General features: G+C 42.7%; 1 protein-coding gene across 10 annotated transcripts in view; it reads left to right on the top strand.

Moving 5' to 3' along the window:
- Window positions 1-21,092, top strand: part of SLAMF6 (SLAM family member 6) — a 38,328-nt gene extending 17,236 nt beyond the window's left edge. For 2 of the 10 annotated variants that reach the window (XM_035722591.1, XM_027614010.2), the window contains exons 2-8: window positions 10,485-10,817; window positions 14,934-15,194; window positions 15,663-15,791; window positions 16,033-16,071; window positions 17,195-17,274; window positions 18,867-18,941; window positions 19,315-21,092. In XM_035722591.1, coding sequence (XP_035578484.1) covers window positions 10,485-10,817; window positions 14,934-15,194; window positions 15,663-15,791; window positions 16,033-16,071; window positions 17,195-17,274; window positions 18,867-18,941; window positions 19,315-19,362 — 965 coding nt within the window. In that variant the 3' untranslated portion in view covers window positions 19,363-21,092. The remainder of the gene's footprint in view (window positions 1-10,484; window positions 10,818-14,933; window positions 15,195-15,662; window positions 15,792-16,032; window positions 16,072-17,194; window positions 17,275-18,866; window positions 18,942-19,314) is intronic. The other 8 variants (XR_004819392.1, XR_004819391.1, XM_035722594.1 and 5 more) reach the window with 8 other exon arrangements.
- The last annotated feature ends 2,898 nt before the right edge of the window (window positions 21,093-23,990 follow it).

Raw genomic sequence — 23,990 nt, 5'->3', positions numbered from 1 at the left:
AAGTATGCTAAGTCTTAGGGATACAGAGGTAATAAGCACAATCCCTATGCTATAGATTCTGGAAAAGAGAGGAAAACAATCTCATAATTACAACAAAAAGAAAGAAGGACTAATTTTTTATTGTTATGTTAATCACCATACATTACATCATTTGTTTTTGATGTAGTGTTCCATGATTCATTGTTTGTGCATAACACCCAGTGCTCCACGCAGAATGTGCCCTCTTTAATACCCATCACCAGGCTAACCCATCCCCCCACCCCCCTCCCCTCTAGTAACCTCAGTTTGTTTTTCAGAGTCCATCATCTCTCATGGTTCGTCTCCCCCTCCGACTTACTCCCTTCATTCTTCCCCTCCTGCTATCTTCTTCTTTTTTTTTTCTTAACATATATTGCATTATTTGTTTCAGAATTACAGATCTGTGATTCAACAGTCTTGCACAATTCACAGTGCTCACCATAGCACATACCCTCCCCAATGTCTATCACCCAGCCACCCCATCCCTCCCACCCCCCACCACTCCAGCAACCCTCAGTTTGTTTCCTGAGGTTAAAAATTCCTCATATCAGCGAGGTCATATGATACATGTCTTTCCCTGATTGACTTATTTCACTCAGCATAACACCCTCCAGTTCCAGCCATGTCGTTGCAAATGGCAAGATCTCATTCCTTTTGATGGCTGCATACTATTCCATTGTGTATATATACCACATCTTCTTTATCCATTCATCTGTCGATGGACATCTTGGCTCTTTCCACAGTTTGGCTATTGTGGACATTGCTGCTATAAACATCGGGGTGCACGTACCCCTTCGGATGCCTACATTTGTATCTTTAGGGTAAATACCCAGTAGTGCAATTGCTGGATCGTATGGCAGCTCTATTTTCAACTGTTTGAGGAACCTCCATACTGTTTTCCAGAGTGGTTGCACCAGCTTGCATTCCCACCAACAGTGTAGGAGGGTTGCCCTTTCTCCACATGCCCGCCAACATCTGTCATTTCCTGACTTGTTAATTCTAGCCATTCTGACTGGTGTGAGCTGGTATCTCATGGAGGTTTTGATTTGGATTTCCCTGATGCTGAGCGATGTTGAGCACTTTTTCATGTGTCTGTTGGCCATTTGGATGTCTTCTTTCGAAAAACGTCTGTTCATTTCTTCTGCCCATTTCTTGATTGGATTATTTGTTCTTTGGGTGTTGAGTTTGATAAGTTCTTTATAGATTTTGGATACTAGCCCTTTATCTGATATGTCATTTGCAAATATCTTCTCCCAGTCTGTCGGTTGTCTCTTGGTTTTGTGGACTGTTTCTTTTGCTGTGCAAAAGCTTTTTATCTTGATGAAATCCCAATAGTTCCTTTTTGCCCTTGCTTCCCTTGCCTTTGGCGATGTTTCTAGGAAGAAGTTGCTGTGGCTGAGGTCGAAGAGGTTGCTGCCTGTGTTCACCTTTAGGATTTTGATGGAGTCCTGTCTCACGTTTAGGTCTTTCAACCATTTGGAGTCTATTTTTGTGTGTGGTGTAAGGAAATGGTCCGGTTTCATTCTTCTGCATGTGGCTGTCCAATTTTCCCAACACCATTTGTTGAAGAGACTGTCTTTTTTCCATTGGACATTCTTTCCTGCTTTGTCAAAGATGAGTTGACCATAGAGTTGAGGGTCCATTTCTGGGCTCTCGATTCTGTTCCATTGATCTATGTGTCTGTTTTTGTGCCAGTACCGTACTGTCTTGATGATGACAGCTTTGTAATAGAGCTGGAAGTCCGGAATTGTGATGCCGCCAGCTTTGCTTTTCTTTTTCAAGATTCTTCTGGCTATTCGGGGTCTCTTCTGGTTCCATACAAATTTTGGGATTATTTGTTCCATTTCTTTGAAAAAAAGTGGATGTTATTTTGATGGGGATTGCATTGAATGTGTAGATTGCTCTAGGTAATATTGACATCTTCACAATGTTGGTTCTCCCAATCCATGAGCATAGAACGTTTTTCCATTTCTTTGTGTCTTCCTCAATTTCTTTCATGAGTATTTTATAGTTTTCTGAGTACAGATCCCTTGCCTCTTTGGTTAAATTTATTCCTAGGTATCTTATGGTTTTGGGTGCAATTGTGAATGGGATCGACTCTTTGATTTGTCTCTCTTCTGTCTTGTTGTTGGTGTATAGGAATGCCACTGATTTCTGTGCATTGATTTTATATCCTGACAGTTTCCTGAATTCCTGTATGAGTTCTAGCAGTTTTGGGTGGAGTCTTTTGGGTTTTCCACATACAGTATCATATCATCTGCAAAGAGTGAGAGTTTGATTTCCACTTTGCAATTTGGATGCTTTTGATTTCTTTTTGTTGTCTGATTGCTGTGGCTAGGACCTCTAATACTATGTCGAATAGCATTGGTGATAGTGGACATCCCTGCCGCGTTCCTGACCTTAGGGGGAAAGCTCTCAGCTTTTCCCCATTGAGAATGATATTCGCTGTAGGTTTTTCATAGATGGCTTTTATGATATTGAGGTATGTACCCTCTATCCCTATACTCTGAAGAGTTTTGATCGAGAAAGGATGCTGTACTTTGTCAAATGCTTTTTCTGCATCTATTGAGAGGATCATATGATTCTTGTTCTTTCTTTTGTTAATGTATTGTATCACGTTGATTGATTTGCGGATGTTCAACCAGCCTTCAGCCCAGGGATAAATTCCACTTGGTCATGGTGAATAATCCCTTTAATGTACTGTTGGATCCTATTGGCTAGTATTTTGGTGAGAATTTTTGCATCCATGTTCATCAAGGATATTGGTCTGTAATTCTTCTTTTTGATGGGGTCTTTGTCTGGTTTCGGGATCAAGGTAATGGTGGCCTCATAAAATGAGTTTGGAAGTTTTCCTTCCATTTCTATTTTTTGGAACAGTTTCAGGAGAATAGGTATTAATTCTTCTTTAAATGTTTGGTAGAATTCCCCTGGGAAGCTATCTGGCCCTGGGCTTTTGTTTTTTGGGAGATTTTTAATGACTGCTTCAATTTCCTTAGTGGTTATAGGCCTATTCAGGTTTTCTATTTCTTCCTGGTTCAGTTTTGGTAGTTGATACATCTCTAGGAATGCATCCATTTCTTCCAGGTTATCTAATTTGCTGGCATAGAGTTGCTCATAATATGTTCTTATAATTGTTTGTATTTATTTGGTGTTGGTTGTGATGTCTCCTCTTTCATTCATGATTTTGTTGATTTGGGTCATTTCTCTTTTCTTCTGGATAAGTCTGGCCAGGGGTTTATCAATCTTGTTAATTCTTTCTGAGAACCAGCTCCTAGTTTCGTGGATCTGTTCTACTGTTCCTCTGGTTTCTATTTCATTGATTTCTGCTCTGATCTTTATTATTTCTCTTCTCCTGCTGGGTTTAGGCTTTATTTGCTGTTCTTTCTCCAGCTCCTTTAGGTGTAGGGTTAGGTTGTGTATTTGAGACCTTTCTTGTTTCTTGAGAAAGGCTTGTATTGCTATATACTTTCCTCTTAGACTGCCTTTGCTCTATCCCAAAGATTTTGAACAGTTGTGTTTTCATTTTCATTGGTTTCCATGAATTTTTTAAATTCTTCTTTAATTTCCTGGTTGACCCATTCATTCTTTAGTAGGATGCTCTTTAACCTCCATGTATTTGAGTTCTTTCCGACTTTCCTCTTGTGATTGAGTTCTAGTTTCAAAGCATTGTGGTCTGAAAACATGCAGGGAATAATCCCAATCTTTTGGTATCAGTTGAGACCTAATTTGTGACCTAGGCTGTGATCAGTTCTGGAGAATGTTCCATGGGCACTAGAGAAGAATGTGTATTCCGTTGCTTTGGGATGGAATGTTCTGAATATGTCTGTGAAGTCCATTTGGTCCAGTGTGTCATTTAAAGTCTTTATTTCCTTGTTAGTCTTTTGCTTAGATGATCTGTCCATTTCAGTCAGGGGGGTGTTAAAGTCCCCCACTATTATTGTATTGTTGTCAATGTGTTTCTTCGCTTTTGTTATTAATTGCCTTATATAATTGGCTGCTCCCATGTTTGGGGCATAGATATTTACAATTGTTAGATCTTCTTGTTGTATAGACCCTTTAAGTAGGATATAGTGTCCTTCCTCATCTCTTATTACAGTCTTTGTTTTAAAATCTAATTTGTTTGATATAAGGATTGCCACCCCAGCTTTCTTTTGGTGTCCATTAGCATGGTAAATTGTTTTCCACACCCTCACTTTCAACGTGGGGGTGTCTTTGGGTCTAAAATGAGTCTCTAGCAGACAGCATATTGATGGGTCTTGTTTTTTAATCCAATCTGATAGCCTTTGTCTTTTGATTGGGGCATTTAGCCCATTTACATTCAGGGTAACTATTGAAAGGTATGAATTTAGTGCCACTGTATTGCCTGTAAGGTGACTGTGACTGTATATTGTCTCTGTTCCTTTCTGGTCTATGCTGCTTTTAGGCTCTCTCTTTGCTTAGAGGACCCCTTTCAATATTTCTTGGAGGGCTGGTTTTGTGTTTGCAAATTCCTTTAGTTTTTGTTTGTCCTGGAAGCTTTTTATCTCCTTCAATTTTCAATGAGAGCTTAGCTGGATATAATATTCTTGGCTGCATATTTTTCTCATTTAGTGCTCTGAAGATATCATGCCAGTCCTTTCTGGCCTGCCAGGTCTCTGTGGATAGGTCTGTTGCCAATCTAATATTTCTACCATTGTAGGTTACATATCTCTTCTCCCGAGCTGCTTTCAGGATTTTCTCTTTGTCTCTGAGACTCATAAGTTGTACTATTAGATGTCGGGGTGTTGACCTATTTTTATTGATTTTGAGAGGCGTTCTCTGTGCCTCCTGGATTTTGATGCCTGTTTCCTTCCTCACATTAGGGAAGTTCTCTGCTATTATTTGCTCCAATATACCTTCTGCCCCTCTCTCTCTTTCTTCTTCTTCTGGGATCCCAATTATTCTAATGTTGTTTCGTCTTATAATATCGCTTATCTCTCGAGTTCTGCCCTCGTGATCCTGTAGTTGTTTATCTCTCTTTTTCTCAGCCTCTTTATTTTCCATCATTTGGTCTTCTGTATCGCTGATTCTCTCTTCTGCCTCATTTATCCTAGCAGTTAGTGCCCCCATTTTTGATTGCACCTCATTAATAGCCTTTTTGATTTCGACTTGGTTAGATTTTAGTTCTTTTATTTCTCCAGAAAGCGTTTCTCTAATAACTTCCATGCTTTTTTCAAGCCCAGCTAGTATCTTTAAGGTCATGATTCTGAACTCTAGGTCCGACATCGTACTAATGTCCGTATTGAGTAGGTCCCTGGCTGACGGTACTATCTCTTGTTCTTTTTGCTGAGGTGATTTTTTTCATCTTGTCATTTTGTCCAGGGGAGAATAGATGAATGAGAGAACAAAATGCTAACAGGTGAACAATGTCCCCAGCAAATACACTCTATACAAATCAGAAAAGACCTGAAGCCAGGGGAAAAGAAAGGGAAAGAAAGAAAAAAGAAAGAGAAAAAAAAGAAAAAGAAAAAGATAAAAACAAACAAAAACAGAACAAACCAAAGGAAAAAAACAGAATATGATCAAATATGATCAGGCTAGTGCATAGATCAGTGCCACACACTAGATTTTGGGTGTATTTTGGTCTGTTAGAAGAAAGTGCCTCCTAAAATTTTAAAGGAAGAAAGACTTATATATGTACAAAATAAGGGTTGATACAATGAAGGGATGGAAGATGACTGTAAAGATGAAAATTATAAAAGGTTTTATAAACGGAATTGATAAGATAAGAAGTTGTTTGAAAGAAGAAAGAAGAAGATTTAAAAAAAAAGAAAGAAAAAAATGGGAGAGACTGTGATCAGGCAGGAGACTAGAACAAAGCCATACACTAGTGATTTCGGGTATATTTTGATCTGTTAGAAGAAACTGTATATCAAAATTTTAAAGAGAGAAGAACTTATATATATATATGCCAAAAATAAGGGTAACTACTATGAAGGGATAGAATATGACCCTAAAGATGAAAAATAAAAAATGTTTTTTTAATAAAGGGATTGATAAGATGTTGGTTGAAAAAGGGAAAAAGAAAAATTCAAAAAAAAACAGTTAAAAAAATTAACTTTGAAAAACTAATGAATCATGGTAAAAAAGCCATGAATTCTATGTGCAGTATTCCCCTAGCGCTGGAGTTCTCCTGTTCTCCTTGATCAGTAAACTTGGTCTTGGCTGGTTGTTCGTGAGGATCTTCTGGGGGAGGGGCCTGTTGCCGTGGTTCCCAAATGTCTTTGCCGGAGGCGGAATTGCCCCACCCTTGTCCTTCTGGGCTAAGCAAGCTGCTCGGGTTTGCTCTCAGGAGCTTTTGTTCCTTGCAAGCTCTGGTACAGCCTTGGAGGACCAGGGTGAAAATGGTGGCCTCCCAATCTCTACCTGGAGGAGCCGAGAACTCGGGGCCCCGCTCCTCGGTGCACCCCCAGAGAAAAGCAGTCAATCACTCCCATCTCCCCGGTCTCCGGCCGCACTCCGTGCTCACCCGGCCTATGACCGCGCTTTTCTATCTCTGGCACCCGACCCCGTGTGGAGTCTCCAAACCCAGCAGATCCCTGCGGTGCGCTCCCGCGCCACTCCTCCCGGGGGAGGAAGGGGAGTCTCCCCGGCTCTGCCGCTTGTTGGGTCCCTGCTGGAGGCGCAGTGGCTCGACTGGGCCGCGGATCACAGTTTATGGCCACCCCAAGCTGAGAGCCCGCACCTCGGCTCCATCTCTCCACAATAGCCAAAATATGGAAACAGATGATCATAGGGGAAGGGAGGGTAAAATAAAAGAAGACAAAATCAGAGAGGGAGACAAACCATAAGAGACTCATAACTCTAGGAAACAAACTGAAAGTTGCTGGAGGGGAGGTGGGTGGGGGATGGGTTAACTGGGTGATGGACATTAAGGAGGGCACCCGATGTAATGAGCACTGGGTGTTATATGCAACTGATGAATCACTAAATTCTACCCCTGAAACTAATAATACAGTATATGGGAACTAAATTGAATTTAAATTTCAAAAAAGGGCAGCTGAACGTATAAGGATGAGTGTTGGTGATGAGGGAAGAGTGATCCTCTCTGAGAGGGAATGTGTGCATTAAATACTTTTTGGAGATGAAAAAGTGAGCCACGTGCACACCTGGGAGAAATGCTTCCAGACAGAGGGAACTGCAAGTATACAAGCCCTAGTCTATTCAAGAAATAGCCCAGGCCAGCATGGTTTGAGCAAAGCAAACCAGTCTGGAGAGAGTAATAGGAAATTAGGTCAGAGAGATAAAAATGAGCAAATCATTTTGGTCCCTATAGGCCATTGTAACTGTTTTGGTTTGGCTTGGTTTTTGTTGTTGCTCTAACATTTTTAACTGAAATATAACACACAGTGACTCTTTCCACATTTTGGGTATTGTGGACATTGTTGCTGTAAACATTAGGATGCAGGTGCCTCTTCGAATCACTATGTTTGTATCCTTTGGATAAATACCTACGAGTACGATTGCTGGGTCATAGGGTAGTTTTATTTTTAACTTTTTGAGGAACCTCCATATTGTTTTCCAGAGTGGCTGCACCAGCTTGCATTCCCACCAACAGTGTAGGAGGGTTCCCCTTTCTCCGCATCCCCGCCCACATCCGTTCTGTCCTGACTTGTTAATTTTAGCCATTCTGACTGGTGTGAGGTGGTATCTCATTGTGATTTTGATTTGTATATCCCTGATGGCAAATGATGTTGAGCATCTTTTCATGGGTCTGTTGGCCATTTGGATGTCTTCTTTGGGGAAATGTCTGTTCATGTCTTCTGCCCATTTCTTGACTAGATTATTTGTTTTTTGGCTGTTGAGTTTGATAAGTTCTTTACAGATTTTGGATACTAGCCCTTTATCTGATAAGACTCTTGCAAATATCTTCTCCCATTCTTTGGGTTGTCTTTTGGTTTTGTCAACTGTTTCCTTTGGTGTGCAAAAGCTTTTTATCTTGATGAAGTCCTAATATGTCATTTTTGCTTTTGTTACCCTTGCCTTTGAAGACATGTCTAGCAAGAAATTGCTGTAGCTGAGGTTGAAGAGGTTGCTGCCTGTATTCTCCTCTAGGATTTTGATGGATTCTTGTCTCACATTTAGGTCTTTTATCCATTTTGAGTTTATTTTTGTGTATGGTGTAAGAAAATGGTCCAGTTTCATTCTTCTGCAAGATGTCCATTGACAGACGAATGGATAAAGAAGATATGGTATATATACACGATGGAATATTACTCAGCCATCAAAAAATGAAATCTTACCATTTGCAACGACGTGGATGGAGCTAGAGGGTTTTGTGCTAAGGGAAATAAGTACTCAGAGAAAAACAATTATCAAATGATTTCATTCATATGTGGAATTTAAGAAACAAAACAGATCATCATAAGGGAAGGGAGGGAAAAGTAAAATAAGACAAAATCAGAGAAGGAGACAAACCGTAAGACTCTTAACTCTAGGAAACAAACTGAGGGTTTCTGGAGGGGAGGTGGGTGGGGAATGGGCTAACTGGATGATGGGCATTAAGGAGGGCACTTGATGTAATGAGCACTGGGTGTTATACGCAACTGATGAATCACTAAACTCTACCTCTGAAACTAATAATACACTATACGTTAATTAATTGAATTTAAATTTTAAAAAAGAAAGGAAATATAACACACAACAAGAAAACTGTACAAATCCTAAGTGTGAACTCAATGAATTATCATAAAATGCCTAAATCTGTGTATCCAGACACAGGTCAAGACATTAGCAGCACCCCAGAATTCCCCATTTATGCTCCCTCCTACCTGCTCTCTCCCTCCTTCTCAAAGGTGACCACTGTGGTGACTTCTAGCAGCAGATTTGTTTTGCCTATTTTTAAACTTTCAATAAATGGAATCAGTTATAAAAATAAAAGCAAAATAAATCTTTGCTCAAGATTTTGCTTGTGATATTCACCCATGTGGTTCCTAGAGGGTAGAAGGATTAAGATGACAAATAAGGGCACATTAAACTACTGATGGGAAAGATGTGGTACAGAGGGTTATTGCTTGCAGTGTGTCTGTGCCCAGCTTCCACAGTCCAGGAAGGAGAGAGCAAACATGAGCTCACCCAGGAGCTAGCTGAGTGTCAGGATCTCAAGAGATATTTTCTCCCTGCTCAGATCCTCTCCTGAGAAGTAAGAGATCTGGAGAGGGTTGGGATCATGGCTGCAATTACTTCTTCACTGATTCACTCAAACATTTCCAGATCCTACTTCATGTCGGGCACAATGTTGAGATAAAAAGGTAATTAAGCCATGGTCAGTTAGACAAATGAGTTAATAGGACTACAAAATGGTATGGTAAGTGCTAAGTATTTGCTAAGGATGATAAGGAAGCATCTTTTTTAAGAATCATTGTGACAATTTCACCTTTTTTGCTCAAACATTAATGGCTCTGAGATAGGCTCATGAGAATATGGCCATTATCCGTCCCTTTGAAATTATATTTATACTTTTTTTAAAAAGGCTTATTTATTTATTTTAGATATATAGAGAGAGTGTGTGTGAGCAGGGGGAGGAGCAGAGGCAGAGGCAGAGGGAGAAAATCCTCAGGCAGACTGCCTGCTGAGCGCAGAGCCTGATGTGGGATTCGATCCCATGACCCTGAGATCATGACCTGAGCCAAAATCAACAGTCAGATGCTTAACCAACTGAACCACCCAGGTGCTCTTTATATTTATTACCTTTATATTTATCAGTTTTATCTCCTCAAATAGACTATAATCTTTTTGAGAATAGAAAAGATACCTTCTGCTATCATAAAAAGAGCACAAAGTAGCTGAAGTCAGAAGAGCTGGGTTTGATTCCTGACTTGTATTCTTTAGCTGGACAACCCTGGGAAAATGAATTAAACTTCTATGCTTCAGTTCCTTTATCTATAAATGGAGATAGTAATATTCATCCTAGCTGCCTCCTAGAATTGTAACAGCATCAAAGGAAATAATGGATAAGAAGAGCTGTAAATTCTTATTATCAGTTCTCTAAACCACACAAAACTACTATGTTGGGTGTAGTAGGTAAATCAGTAAATGTTGAGCTTTCACTACACTTCATCAGCAAAGACTTGGTCATTTTGGGGTCCTATGCCAGGGAGTGGATGCAGTTCCCTGTTCCCCTCTACCTTATGCCCAGAGAACTCAGAAGCTGGAGTCAGATATTGTGGCCCTGACCCAGGAGTGACCGGCTGGTGTGGGAGGGTGGACTGGCCCAGAACCATCTGGGCCAATGACCCATTACCCAAGAACACCAGACATTTTGTTTGGTGTGGAACCTCTGTGATTGTCCATTTCAACACTTCTCCTAACCCCTGTCTCTCTTCCTCCTATCTCTGGGCTTCAGTATCAGAAGGCTCTAAGAGACGGGCAGAATTAGGGGAATGGGCGTGGGAAGCAGGGAGTGGGCAGAGGGGGAGGTTATAGCCGTTTCCCTTCTGTGCTTACAGGGAACACAGCTTCACAAGACAGCTCAAACCCACTGACGGTGAATGGGGTTCTGGGGGAGTCGGTAACTCTTTCCCTGAAGCTTCCTGTACATCAGGATATTCAGTCCATCACCTGGCTTCACAATGGAAAATCTATCAACTTCATATTGCCAAAAGCTGCTCCAGATTTGCGGATCTCGGTGACTGATCCAAAACGGAAAGATCGACTGCAACTGATGGAGAACTACTCCTTACAACTCAGCAACCTGGCAACGGCAGACGCAGGACTTTACTGTGCCCAGATAACCACACAAACCTCTACAGAGTTTTCCTATTACACTCTGCAGGTCTTCAGTGAGTCAAAGCGTGGTGTTTAATTGTGTATGGACTGAAAGGTGTTACAGATGTCAAATCCTATGTGACAGCAAGTGTAGCCTAGTGGTTAAGAACATGGCATTTGCAGTCAGACTGAGGTCTGGCAGAAAAGCAAGTCAATGGCTCGGCCAGTTAGTGGCAGAGTGGAGAATAGAATGTAAGTCTTGTGACTCCTGGCCTCAAGTCACATCACTCTCACTCACACACTAAAATATTCCCTCTCGACCTGAAATGTACTGGAAGGAACAGAAGTGAAGTCGCTATGACTCTATTTCCTTGTGCATTACCTCTATCTGTAGTATATTCTTCACAACAACTCCATGAGGCAGGTACCACCCTTACCCCCAAGGCCTCGAGTCAGTCCCAGCAACCTGCCTACGGTCATGGAGACAGTAAGTGGGAGAGTGACATGTACCTGACATGAGACCTCCCTTTACACAAAGGCCAGTCTGACTCCATGGAGTGATCAGTGTACAGGACAGAACTCTACCTAGAAGGTGCTCTGTAAGGATGAGCTGATAATAAGAAAGATCTTTTCTATCAAGGTTATTTAACTTCTTTTTTATAAAGATTTTATTTATTTGTCAGAGAGAGAGAGAGCACAAGCACGGGTGAGAGGCAAAGGGAGAGGGAGAAGCAGGCTCCCCACTGAGCAAGGAGCCTGACGTGGGGCTTGATCCCAGGACCCTGGGATCATGACCTGAGCTGAAGGCAGATGCTTAACCAACTGAGCCACTCAAGGTTATTTAATTTCTTTTTTTTAACATCTTTTTTTAAAGATTTTATTTATTTATTCATGAGAGACAGACAGAGAGAGAGAGAGAGAGAGAGAGAGAGGCAGAGGGAGAAGCAGGCTCCCAAGGAGCAGGGACCCCGATGCGGGACTTGACCCCAGGACCCTGGGATCATGACCTGAGCCGAAGGCAGACGTTTAACCATCTGAGCCACCCAGGCGCCCAAGGTTATTTAATTTCTAACAATACTTTTCCCAGATGGCTCATGTCCTCAACATAAAATTATGGAAACCATGAGACAGCTTTTTATTAGAAAAAAAAATCCTTCTAGCAATCAGTGATGTTCAGAGATGCCATGAATGGCTTTAAGATAATTCTTTCATGGGAATGTTGTACAGGAGATTCAAGCATTAAATTGGCAACTTTAAAGGCCACCAAGATTCTATAATTCTTATCTACTCCAGAATCCATGGTGTCTAAAATTAACCCAGAGTCCTTTGAGTTAAGACTTGGAATCCAAAAAAAGCACTTTAGTTAAAATAAAATGTCACCACAAATAGGTTACAGTGAACCTTTAGAATCCCCTGAATATTTGGCAGATTTACCATGTTAGATTAGTCAAAGTCATGTCCCTAAAAGAATAGGACACAGAACAGGTAAATATGAAGGGAAAGAAAGATTGTCTAGAAAAGTCTGCAACAGGAATTCCAACCAAAGGGGCAAAATCGCCCTGGGGCAGTTCATTAGTGTCTTGAGGCCTCCAAAACAAAACACCACAAATTTGGTGGCTTAAAACAACAGAAATTTTATTCTCTCACAATTCCAGAGGCCAAATGTCCAAAAGCAAGGTGTGGGCAGGGCTGCATTCCCTCTGGAGGCCCTAGAGGGCAATCTGTTTTTTGCCTCTTCCAGCTTCTGGGTGCTGTTGGCATTCCTTGGTGTTTGTTGGTCTATGACAGCATCACGCCAGTCTCTGCCTTCTTCTTTCCCTGTGTGATCTCCTCTTCTGTCTCAAAGATCTGCTTTCCTCTTATAAGGACCCTTGTCATTGGATTTAGGGCCCACCCAGATAATCCAGAATCATCTCCTCATCTCACTTAATTACATGGGCAAAGACCCTTTTCCAAATAAGATTCTGGGAATTAGGACCTGGGGATATCTTTTGGCCGCGGGTTGGGGGGGTGTCATCATTCAACCCACTACAGGCAGGATCACTCAGTGTGACCAGGATCATCAAGGCAGAGCCAGGACGCTGGAGAGAAGAGAGACATCCAGTCAAAAGTCTGAGAATAGACCCCATATCAGGCTCCATCATACTTGTTGAGACAATGTTCTTCTGCCATTCTTCAGAAGACCAAGCATGACTTCTTCTGCAATAATCATACTCCCCAGGTTCAATGCCTATCCCTTCTCAGGGCCTTTTGGCATGAAGAGTGCCAGGGAGCAGGGGTGAGTTCTAAATGGGGTGGTCATAATAGGCCTCATTGAGTAAATAACATTTGAGCCAAGACCTCTTGGAGGTGAGGGAGTGAGCCATGCAGATATTTGAAAGAAGAGCCATCCAGCATAGGCATTCCCTGTGCCCAGCATGCTCAAAGAGCACCAAGGAGGTCCAACACCAAGGAGCAGAGTGAGGGGAGAGTAATAGGAAACAAGGTTAGTAAAGAAATAGGGGCCACGTCTGGTAAGGCTCTGAGAGCCATCATGAGGACTTCGGCTTCTACTCTGTGAGACTGAGAACCATCAGAGGGTTTTGTAGAGCAGTAATATGATTTGACTTACTTGCTTAATATATCCCTTTGACTGCTCTGTTAAGAATAGGCTCTAGGGGACAGCAGTAGAAGCCAGTTACCAATTAGGCCACTGTGACAATCCAAGCAAGAGATGCTGCTGCTTTGCCCCAGGGTGGTAGCAGTAGAGGTAAGGAGAAGGGGTTGGACCCTGAGTATATTTTGGAGGTAAAGTCACCAGGATATCCTGATATGGTATAAGATGAAGAGGTAAGTCATCTCCAGGGCTTTTGCCCTGAGTGTCTGGAAAGGCGATTATCAACGAGGGTGCTGAAGGCTATGGACTGAGCAGGTTTGAAAGAGAAAAACAGGGATCCTTTTGAACATGCTGAGTTTGAGATACACATTATTTCCAAGTGGAAATGTCACGTAGGCAGTTTTATACTCATTAAGTGGAAAAGGGTAACAAGATAGATTTTTGAGGTCAGCCATGGACACAGGTTGACGGAATGTGGCATTCATGCCAAATATTTGCCATTGCTGCGCTAGGCACTGTCTCAGTTAATCCTCATAATTCCCTAAGAAGTTGGTATTATTGCCCAGGTTTACACATAATGAAACTGAGCCTTGGAGAGATTAAAAACGTATCCGTGGTCATGTAACCAGTAAGTGACAAAGCCATGAGTCTAACCCAGGTCTTCCTAACTCCAAATCCAACACTCGCCATCACACGAAATCGCCTTTCTGTCAACATATGTCCCACCTCCTAGTCCATTAACGAAGCTTAGAGCATTCTTCAATCTCTTTCCACCAGACAGTGGGAGTCATTCTGTTCTCCACTGGGTCACCGTTACCCTCAGGTCAAGTCCAGGTCAGTGGCCTTTTCTGTACAACTCCCATGTGCCTGTTGATTCACAGCTACTGACATCTTAATAGCCAATATTTTCCGGTCTCTGCTCTCAGAAATTTCTACAGCAGATGTTCTCTTACATGCCTGAATGTATTGTACTTCTTGGCTTGCTTGTTCAGTTTCACTCCTTTCCTTGGTTTTTCGGTTCTCAACATTTCCCTTTCTGACTTGCTGGCATTCCATATCAGAGTCTCTTTGTCATCATGGGAACCAGCATCTGATACAATGAGGCCCAGGATTCCTGCAGATTTGTGAGAAATACAGTTCCACAGGGATGTTAAGCTTTTATCTTCTATTCCAGCTGGGGGATTCTGATGGTTGAGAAAACAAGGTTCTTGAGTCTGGTCTACTGGTTTCTGCCCTGGCTAAGGTAGAGTTGACCCTCAGCTGAATTCCCAAACGTCTTTACACGAGGCCAGTGTACAAGGCTAGAAAGGACACCAGAATCATCTAACTAGGTGGTGGCTACCTTGGTGTGTCCCTACCACTTCTCCCTCTGGCTACTCTGTCCTATGCTGATGCCCTTCATCATTTGGTCATCCCAGACCTTGGTGCCATCAGTTAGGCAATAGGAGCCGACCTAGTTACAGACGACACATACCATAACACACAGTAGAGTGTTGGGTGGAATACAGAAACACTTTGTGGTGGGAATGGTATTTTTCACAGAGTGCTGAACCAAGGCGTTTGTTCTTAGTTCAGGTCTTTTCTCTGCATGCAGGACGACTGAGGAACTTACAAATTGCCAATCACACGTGGCTGTCTGAGATTGGGACCTGTGAGATCCACCTGACCTGCTCTGTAGAGAATTCAAATGACACCTTCTTAAGGTGGCAGGTTGTAGGAAACACGTCTATAAATGAAGCAAACCTCACTATTTCCTGGGACCCCAGGAATTCCAGTGAACAGAAGTTCACCTGCATAGCTGAGAATACTGTCAGCAATATATCCTTCTCTGTCTCTACCCAGAGTCTCTGCGAAGGTAACAGTCTGTCTCAGGTCCCTCTGAGAGCCTTGAGCAGCTGTGGGGTGTGGGGTGTCCCTCCTGCCCAAAGTGATTCCCCAGAACAGTGGCCCAGTGGGAGGCAGCCAAACCCTTCTAGGAGAGGACAGGCACTCCTGCAGCTCTGTGCCTCTCATGACCTCCAGAGGCCTCTCCTCCCTCCCTCCTTCCCTCCCTCCCTCTCTCCTTCTCTCCCTCCCTCCCTCCCCCAACCCTTCCTCCAGCCCACTCAGAGCCCAGGAGCAAAGTCCTTGGGGAGTCAGAACTGCTCCCCATTCTGGCTCTACCATGCTCCTGTCCTGTCTGCCACATGGACTCCCACTCTCAGAAAATCTACCCAGAGCCAGGGTCCAGCCAGGCCCCAAAGGTGGCCTAGAAGAGGCTCAGTGGAGGCTCTGAGGAAAACACTCCCTGCTTCAAGTGCAACTTCTTTTTTTCTTTTTTCAGGTGTTTTGAATATGAAAAATCACCCTGATACCAAATGGATTATAATTGTGGTTGTGGTTACTTTGATATGTATAGTCATCACTGTGGGGTTACTTGTTTGGAGGAAAAAAGATTGTTTGTGGAGGACAGGTAAAGGGAAGGAGGATGGTCCACGGGGACAACCCCTGGGGTGTGACCACACACCTGCTAACTTCCCAAGGAGGGTGGGTCCTACTGGAAAATGCATGACCAAGCCTCCAGGCCTGACTGCCCTTCCCCTTCAGCACTGCCCCCCGTACCCTCTAGAGAGACACCTGTGGGTGTGGGGTAGGGTGTGGAAGCCTCTCTCACTACACTCACAAATTTCAATTTCCCTGATTTTATTTTTCAGGCATCTTTCATTTCTCTACTCCACAAACCCAGAGTCCTGGTGAGCTTGCAGACTCTTAGCTCCCAATCATAAAACAGATGGGGAGAACCTAATGGAGGAGGAAAAGGGCTGGTCAGAGGGCTGGATGATGAGAGAGGAGGGAGTCAGAATGTCATTACTCAGATGGACCAGATGGTGCAAAAGGAGATGACCTGTAACTATTCATGTCTGTCCCCTCTGGGACCTAACGGGTCCCTTACAAGCATGCAAACCAGTCACTCACCCAGTTTCTTGGAGTGGGATTAGGGTCATTCCCCACCCTGCTGATGAGAAACCAAGTGCCAGCAAAAGGTTCATGGCCTGTCTATTATCAACCAGCAACTCCAGGGCAGGGACAGGGTTAGAGCATCAAAGGTCCAAAGACAAACTGCCTGACCCCATCACTCTTTCAGCCAAGATTTGAATATTGAGTAGACCCAGTCCAAAAAGAAAGTATGATCTAGAGACAGGAACACAGGCTCTGGCTTCAGATTGGCTGTGAGTCTCATTTCATGGGTGAGAAATAAACGACATCGTGTGTAGAAGATGAACCTGAGGTTCAGAGTCAGAAGGCAGGCATCCAAGTCCCTGTTCCATCACTTCCTGTTTGACTTTGTGCCAAGTTAATTGAAATTTCTGAGCCTCCAGTTCCTCATCTATAATATAATATAATATAATATAATATAATATAATATAATATAATATAATATAATAATCTAGAGTATAATAATCTAGAGTATAATCATCCATAGTATAATCATTTATAATATAATCTGAGAAGTTTAATAGTATTATATATGTGACATAATTTGGCTCCATTATGCTTGCCAACAAGGTTCTCTAGCCCTTGTGCAGGCAGTGCTATTTGGTCTCGGGAGCTCCCTGGCCCAATGTAAATCCAGAGGGAGACTCTGAAGCTTTAGGATACCTCTAGACCACATCCCCCCAGTGATGAGGTCAGAGATAGAGCACATGGCTGAGAAGGTTCTCGTTCAACCCAGAACTTCAAAGACTGTCAAAAATGAATGAACACTAGCGAATGGCATTGCCTTGAACAACTGCCTCTTTGGAGCCAAAAAGTGCCCTGGTGTAGGCCAAGGTCCCAGGAGAGCAGGACACTGACTGTGCCTTCCTGTGTTAACAGCAGAGACCATAAGGAACTTAGATTATGTCTCCATCTCTCCAGGGAACACCGTGTATGCTTGTGTCACTCATCCAAACAGGGTGAGTCCTTTCAGCTTTATACTCCATCATTGGCATGATTTTTATAGTCTTTATTCACAAACTTGTCACCACAATCATCTGACTAATCCAATGACACACACCTTTGAGGAGAGGAGAGGCAGTGGCAGGAGCTAGGATGTGGTATGTGGGACATAACTAGCCCCAGGGCTCAAGCCCCGTGGTGTGTTTGCGCATACCCTGCTTTACATGGTCCTCTAACTGCGTGATGCATCAGTAAGTCTTGTCCCTTTCCAGCTTAATTACAAGCTACCTGAAGTGAAAATTACGTCTTCTTCCCTCTTCCCTGAGCACAATGCGCAGTAAATACTTGCTGAATGGAACAGACTCTCATGTAAGTCTGAGAGTTTCCAGAGCAGACAATTCTGTAGCAGGGGATTTCTCACCCTGGATGTAGTGGAAATAGGGGAACTCAGAAGCAGTCTCTCAAGAGGGGAAGTGGGGCAAGGATTTGCAACAGTAGAAGACAGTAAAGGCATGAACAGGCTTCAACCCTCCCCTCCCCCCTGCAACATAACAGATGGCCTTGGTCAGCCACCAGGAACTCCTCTGCCACACATCAGCAATTTCCCACCACCCCCAAAGTAAAGCACCTGCAAGTGAACATTTCTAAATAATACCATACATCTTCTGAAAAGTAAGCCAAGATAACTCAGTATTTACCAACTCATGGAAGCAATGATGCAGCTAGAAATCTTAGATTCCCCAAGTGAATGTCCCTTCACACAGCCCCTCACAGTTACTTACAAGATAGGCTTACATGAAGAGAGGTAACAGGAAATGGTATTCTTACTTGTTCAAATGTTTCTATTGCCTTTCCAGTTCCCTCTTGAAGACAAGATGAATCACCCTCAACAAACAAATAAATTAATCTCCAGCAAATTTGCTAACTTCTTCTTTAGCAAAAATTATACTTTGGAGAGTTCCAGAGGTTTTGATAAATACCCTAAATATTCCTTAATTAGTTTTAAATGTCAAAACTTATGAGCACAGGGGACTTCTGCTATTATTGCTGTACTTTATATTCCAAGCAGAACCATTCTTGAGACTGGGTGTTCCTCCTACTTAGCAGTTCCCCAGGCATGAGGAGAATCCAATGGCATGAGAACGAGGCAATTCGAGTCAAGGGACAAACTTGAAGCAGGCAATAGGTCCAGTCGTAGCTAGTAAAGATCTAAGACAAAAGATCCAGTACTTCTGTACACTTCTAGTATAGAAGTCAGTTCTTAAAATGGAGGAAGGAGAGTAGAGTCAGATGCAGGAAACAATGCTTCCTTTACTTCACACCACCTGCCAACAAGGTTGCCCCTCTGTCCCTTTCTGGGTCTTGAGCCACTGGTTTGTGGGGGTGTTGTGCTTCTGTGTGGGCCTCAGGAATTGCCACTAAACTTCTCAGGTTGGAGAGCTCGTGGTGTTTGGTCTCCAGCTCCTCTTGCTACACAGTCTCTAGCCTTTTCCTCCTGAAGAACTTTGACGTCATCTTTCTATATGGCATTGTCTTCCCCCAGAATATATCTAACGCATGAATATCTCTTCGTCTGCGTGAGCCAAATGTATATGATTTTTTTTTACAGCAAACAAATATCCCAACACCTGTGAAAAGCAGTGATTTCTCCACCATTTATTCCACAGTTCATCAGTACAAAGAGGTAAGCCCATGACCGTCCCCTGTTCTCACATCTTACCTCTCTCCCCAGACTTGTAACCTTACAAATAAAGTACAAGTAAAGGGGCCATTCTATAGATGCACAAATACCAGCAGGATATAGAAAGCCTCAGGACATCACCAAAACATATCCAAGAAGTTATCTTGTATTTTAGGATCACCACCCATAACTAAGTTTTCAACGTACTTGAATTTAATGAGATTTTTTTAAATTCAATTTTTAATTTAACTTTGCCTTAGCTATCAATATCCTTATCTGCCAGTTAGTGCTCTCCAGACCCTCTCTATAGCCATGAGAGGTAGCCTGAGGCTCTGGTCCTGACTAACCTACTTCATTTTCCTCTTTTTTGCATTAGAGTAAACCTATTTCTTCCAGGACAACTGCCCTTGACAACGTCATCTAAATTGCTGAGAGGTCTCAAAAGGAACTCAGGAATGACACAGCTTCTCCTGATCTCATGGGACAGAACACAGCTTGTTTTCTGCCTGGCAACAGAATTTGAATATTTAGGATTATCACTTCTAGTTCTTTGGACTAGAACCTGCTCAAGTACGTCAGACATCTAAGGAACAACATAATTTCCAGCGTGTGATCCAAATAACATTTTCTAATCTGCTCCAGGCCAAAACATGCTTCCATGAACAAGCCTGGACATTGACTTTCTCTTTGGCAGCTGATGGAGTTGTGCTTGACAGAGAGTTATAATTCAGAAGACAGCCACTCCTCTCCTTTTAGAAAGGAGCAGGATTGTGATTCACTGGGAGAGAGTACAGTGTATTTATTATGTATGTTGTCTCTGGAATTGGCTGGGCCTTGTCCCAAATCCTCACACATCACTTCCTAGACATACCTCCTGGGACATGTTCTGGAACCTCTTGAGGTCTGGTCTCCTAGACTGAAAAATGGGGATCAGCCTGTTACTCAAACCAGGAACCAGAGTTAGCCTTGACTTCAGCTGTTCCATCACCAGGCCCTTTGGACTCTACCTCCAAATACATATCTTAGACTGACCCACTTCTCTCCAAAACTTTAACCTCCACCTTATATTAACCCATCATCTTGTCCAACCTGGAATACGACAGTAAGCTCCAAACAGATTGCTCCAATTTTTGTTCTTATCTCCCTCCAATCCATTCTCTACAAGACAGCCAGAGTAATATTTTTAATATAAACCAGACCCTTCATTTGTCTGCTTAAAACTGACCCTGCAAGACATCCCAGGCACTCCAGAAAGAAACTGAGTCTCTGTGGTTCTGGATGGCCTGGCCCATCTGCAGCCTCAGCCACCATGTCTCCCTCCCACCCCCTCTCTGATTTGGCTTCTCTGATTCTCTTTCAGCCCCTCCATCAGAGGAGAGAGTTTACTCACATCTGCCTCAAGACCCTTCTCTGCTTGCCTGGTTCCTCCCTACTCTACAGGTCCCAGTGCATATATGTCATTCTCCAAGAAAGACCTTCAGACCACTGTAACTGAAGTGGATCCCCCTGTTATTCTGTCACACCTTCCATGTCATTTACATTGTGCCATTAAATATTTATTTGTATTTAATGTCTGTTTCTCCTATTCTACTGTACACTCTCCAGGAACAGGGACCACGACGATTTTATCTCTGTATCCGGAGCATCTAGCACATAGAAAATGTTCAACAAATACTTTTTAATAAATAAATGAATATGTAGTGGAGTTTTGTGAGAATTAAAGACAATGTGCCTGCAGCCCTTTGTGTGGGGCGTAACACATGAGAGAGCTCGATAAGTGTGAGCATCGCCGTGGCGCTGTTGCTGTTATGAAATGTTGCTGTGATGAAATTGCATTCCTCCTGAACCGACAGAATCTTCTCACAAACGCTCAGCACAAGAAAGGAGGAAGGATGCCTCCTCTGTCACCTGGTTCCACATCACTTCCTACCTTTTATCTCTGCTCAGATTTTAAAATTTCATTCTTTTATCCCCAGGGAAGAATTCTCTGATTTTTTTGTGTGAGTTTGAGATCTTTAAACAAATTGTTTTTCAACACTTTATTGAGGTATGATCGATATACAAAAAACTGTCTGTACTTAATGCACACAACCTAATGAGTTTGGAGATAAGTATACATTTGTGAAACCATGACCACAACCAGTACTATAAACATATCTGGCACCACAAGAAGTTTCCTCTAACCTCTCTTTTTTTTTTTTAATTTTTAGGTTTTTGTGTGATAAGAGCACTTAAGACCTATCCTATCAGCAAATTTTTAGGTATACAATACAATATTGTTACTTATAGGCACTATGATGCACAGTGCATCTCTGGGACTTACTCCTCATGCATGACTGAAATGGTACGCCCTTTCTCCCTACTCTGCAGAGCCAGCCTAAGTGCTGAGTCACCAGTCCAACTTCCCCAGAGCAGTACGCAGACATGCCAGGATAATGGGTGTAAGCTTCATTATTCTCCTTTCCTGCTGAAGGAGCAGTCCAGGAGTTGTATGCTTTCTCCCAATCCTGCAGAGCCAAGCCAGCTTCTGGGTTCCTGTGCTGTTTGTAGGGCCATGCATGAGTGCGGGGCAATGGGGCACCATCTGCAGGGGTGGACACAGGCCAGCTGCTGGGGTCCACCAGTGGGCCAGCTGATTGGCAGGGTCCATGGGCCGGTTTTGGAGATCCACGTGTCAGTTGCTGTGAGCCCCAGCCCCTTTTCTTTGTCCTTAGCTGCCCCTCGGTGAGGCAGAAAGGCAAGTTCCCTAAGCATTCTGGGGAACAGAAGCAAGTCTCTCGGGGGGACTGGGAAAGCAGGACACTCATTTCACTTTCTGTGTCTCCTGTGGGAGGAGCGACAGACTGAGGGGGTCTTGCTAAGCCCTGAGCTGTGCCAGCCTGGGGAGTAGGTGATGTAAGTCAAGTCAAATTGTTCTCACCCTTAGCAATGTGGCTATTCTCTGATTTTGCGCTCCTCTGGGGTGCTAAGACCTCTCAAAGAGACCCCGGAACTCTCATAAAAGTATATTTGTCCACGAATAGCTGTTAAGTTGGTATTCATGCGGGAGGGCAAGGGCTTGGCTCTCTTATTCCACCATCTAGCTGATGTGACTCTAATACATCTTTTTTCAATGTGTCTTTTCTGATCACAAAAATAAATACATGCTCATTATAAATAATTCAAACATTCCACAAACAAAAATCCCCTACAATCCCCAAGATAACTACCACAAATGGTTCCCTATTAAAGAACAACTTTTTTACCAGAATGAAATATTGTTTAGAATTTTTTTTTTTTTTTTTGCTGAAGAATATCTCTTAAGGGGCTTGTGGCTGGCTCAGTCAGTGAAGCCTGCAACTCTTGATCTCAGAGTTGTGGGTTCCAACCCCACACCGAGTGTGGAGATTACTTAAAATTTTTCTTAAATCTTTTTTTTTAAGATTTTATTCATTTATTTTAGAGAGAGAAAGTGTGTGTGAGTAGGGGAAGAGCAGAGGGAGAGAGACAGGGAGACAATTTCCAGCAGATTCCCCGCTAAGCACAGAGCCTGACGAAAGGCTCAGTTCCTAGACTCCAAGAAATCATGACTTGAGTCAGTCACTTAACCGACTGAGCAACCCAGGCACCCTAAAATTTTTAAAAATCTTTAAAAAAAGAATATCTCTTAAACAACTTTCCAATGTTAGAACATGTAGTTGTGCTATATTTTTTTTGCTTTTGATTAATTTTTTTAAACATTTTTCTTGAGTTTAACATTCTTTTTTTTTTAAGATTTTATTTATTTATTTGAGAGAGAGAGAGAGAGCACGAGAAGGGGGGGGTCAGAGGGAGAAGCAGACTCCCCGCCGAGCAGGGAGCCTGATGTGGGGCTCGATCTCGGGACTCCAAGATCATGACCTGAGCCGAAGGCAGTCGCTTAACCAACTGAGCCACCCAGGCACCCCACTTTTGATTGATTTTTATCAGCTTTATCTACAAATAGTTCAGAGTCAAATAGTGCTTTAAAATGCATATAACAAGGAGGCTCCTGGGTGACTCAGTCAGTTAAGCGTCTGCCTTCAGCTTGGGTCATGATCCCAGGGTCCTGGGATGAGCCCCGCATCAGGCTCCCTGCTCAGTGGGGAGTCTGCTTCTCTCTCCCCCTCTGCCCCTCCTCCTCCACCCCTCCCCTCTGCCCCTCCTTCTTTGCCCCCCTGCTCGTGCACGCTCTCTCTCTCAAATAAAAAAAGCGATTTTCAATATAATTTTCCACCTAGTTAAATCTGTTAAATAATTTATCAGCTTTATGTTCTTCTAGAGACAACCTTACTGGAGGATCTGACCTCCTACTCCATCCTGAGCTGGTTATTTTCTTTGCCCGATGCACAGCCATTGTCTTGGGAGCCCTTTTGCTATCATCTTTGACAAACTTTTTTACCTGTCTCCTTTGTGAGATACTCCAACTTTTGTATCCCACGATTTCCTTTATATATTTCTGAATTATTTAAATAGCTACAGTAATAGTGTATTGTTTTGTGATTTTAAACCAATAAAATTCTTCTTAAATCTTAAATCTATTTTTAAAGTAAAATGCAAAATTTCAAACAGGCCAGGACTGTTGGGGGGAGCCTATGTGCTGGAAACTATGTGATAGAGACCAGCTCTTAAGACTCAAGTTTCAGTGTGAAGGGGTGGGCGAGCTTGAATGGGAAATAGATGAAATAGTGGCTGCAAACAATAGATGAGCCAAACAAAATTCATCAAAGTTAAATTAATCTCACATACTGGCTATCAATTACATTATCAGTCAGTGGAATAAGACAGGACTGAGAAAATTTGATCAGGAAGAAGGAAAGACTTCTAGGAACAAAGTCGTGGAGGCATCAAGAAAAGAGAAGAAGGTTACTGCCATGCCATGCAAGATGGCGTCAAGCTTTTACCTACCCAAAGAAATCTCTTTGGGTAGGTAAAAGAATGCCTTCCAAACCAAGGGGATCAATTAACAAAAAGAAGACTTCCTTCAAAAAAGGAGAAGGAAAAATCTGTGAGAAGGAAAAATCTGTGAAATCAGGGCATGTAGAGAAATGTTTT

Source organism: Zalophus californianus, chromosome 10 (assembly GCF_009762305.2).
Source record: "Zalophus californianus isolate mZalCal1 chromosome 10, mZalCal1.pri.v2, whole genome shotgun sequence".
NCBI lineage: Eukaryota > Metazoa > Chordata > Mammalia > Carnivora > Otariidae > Zalophus > Zalophus californianus.
Note: the sequence above shows the minus strand (reverse complement) of the source record. Positions and strands in the feature narration are given on the sequence as shown.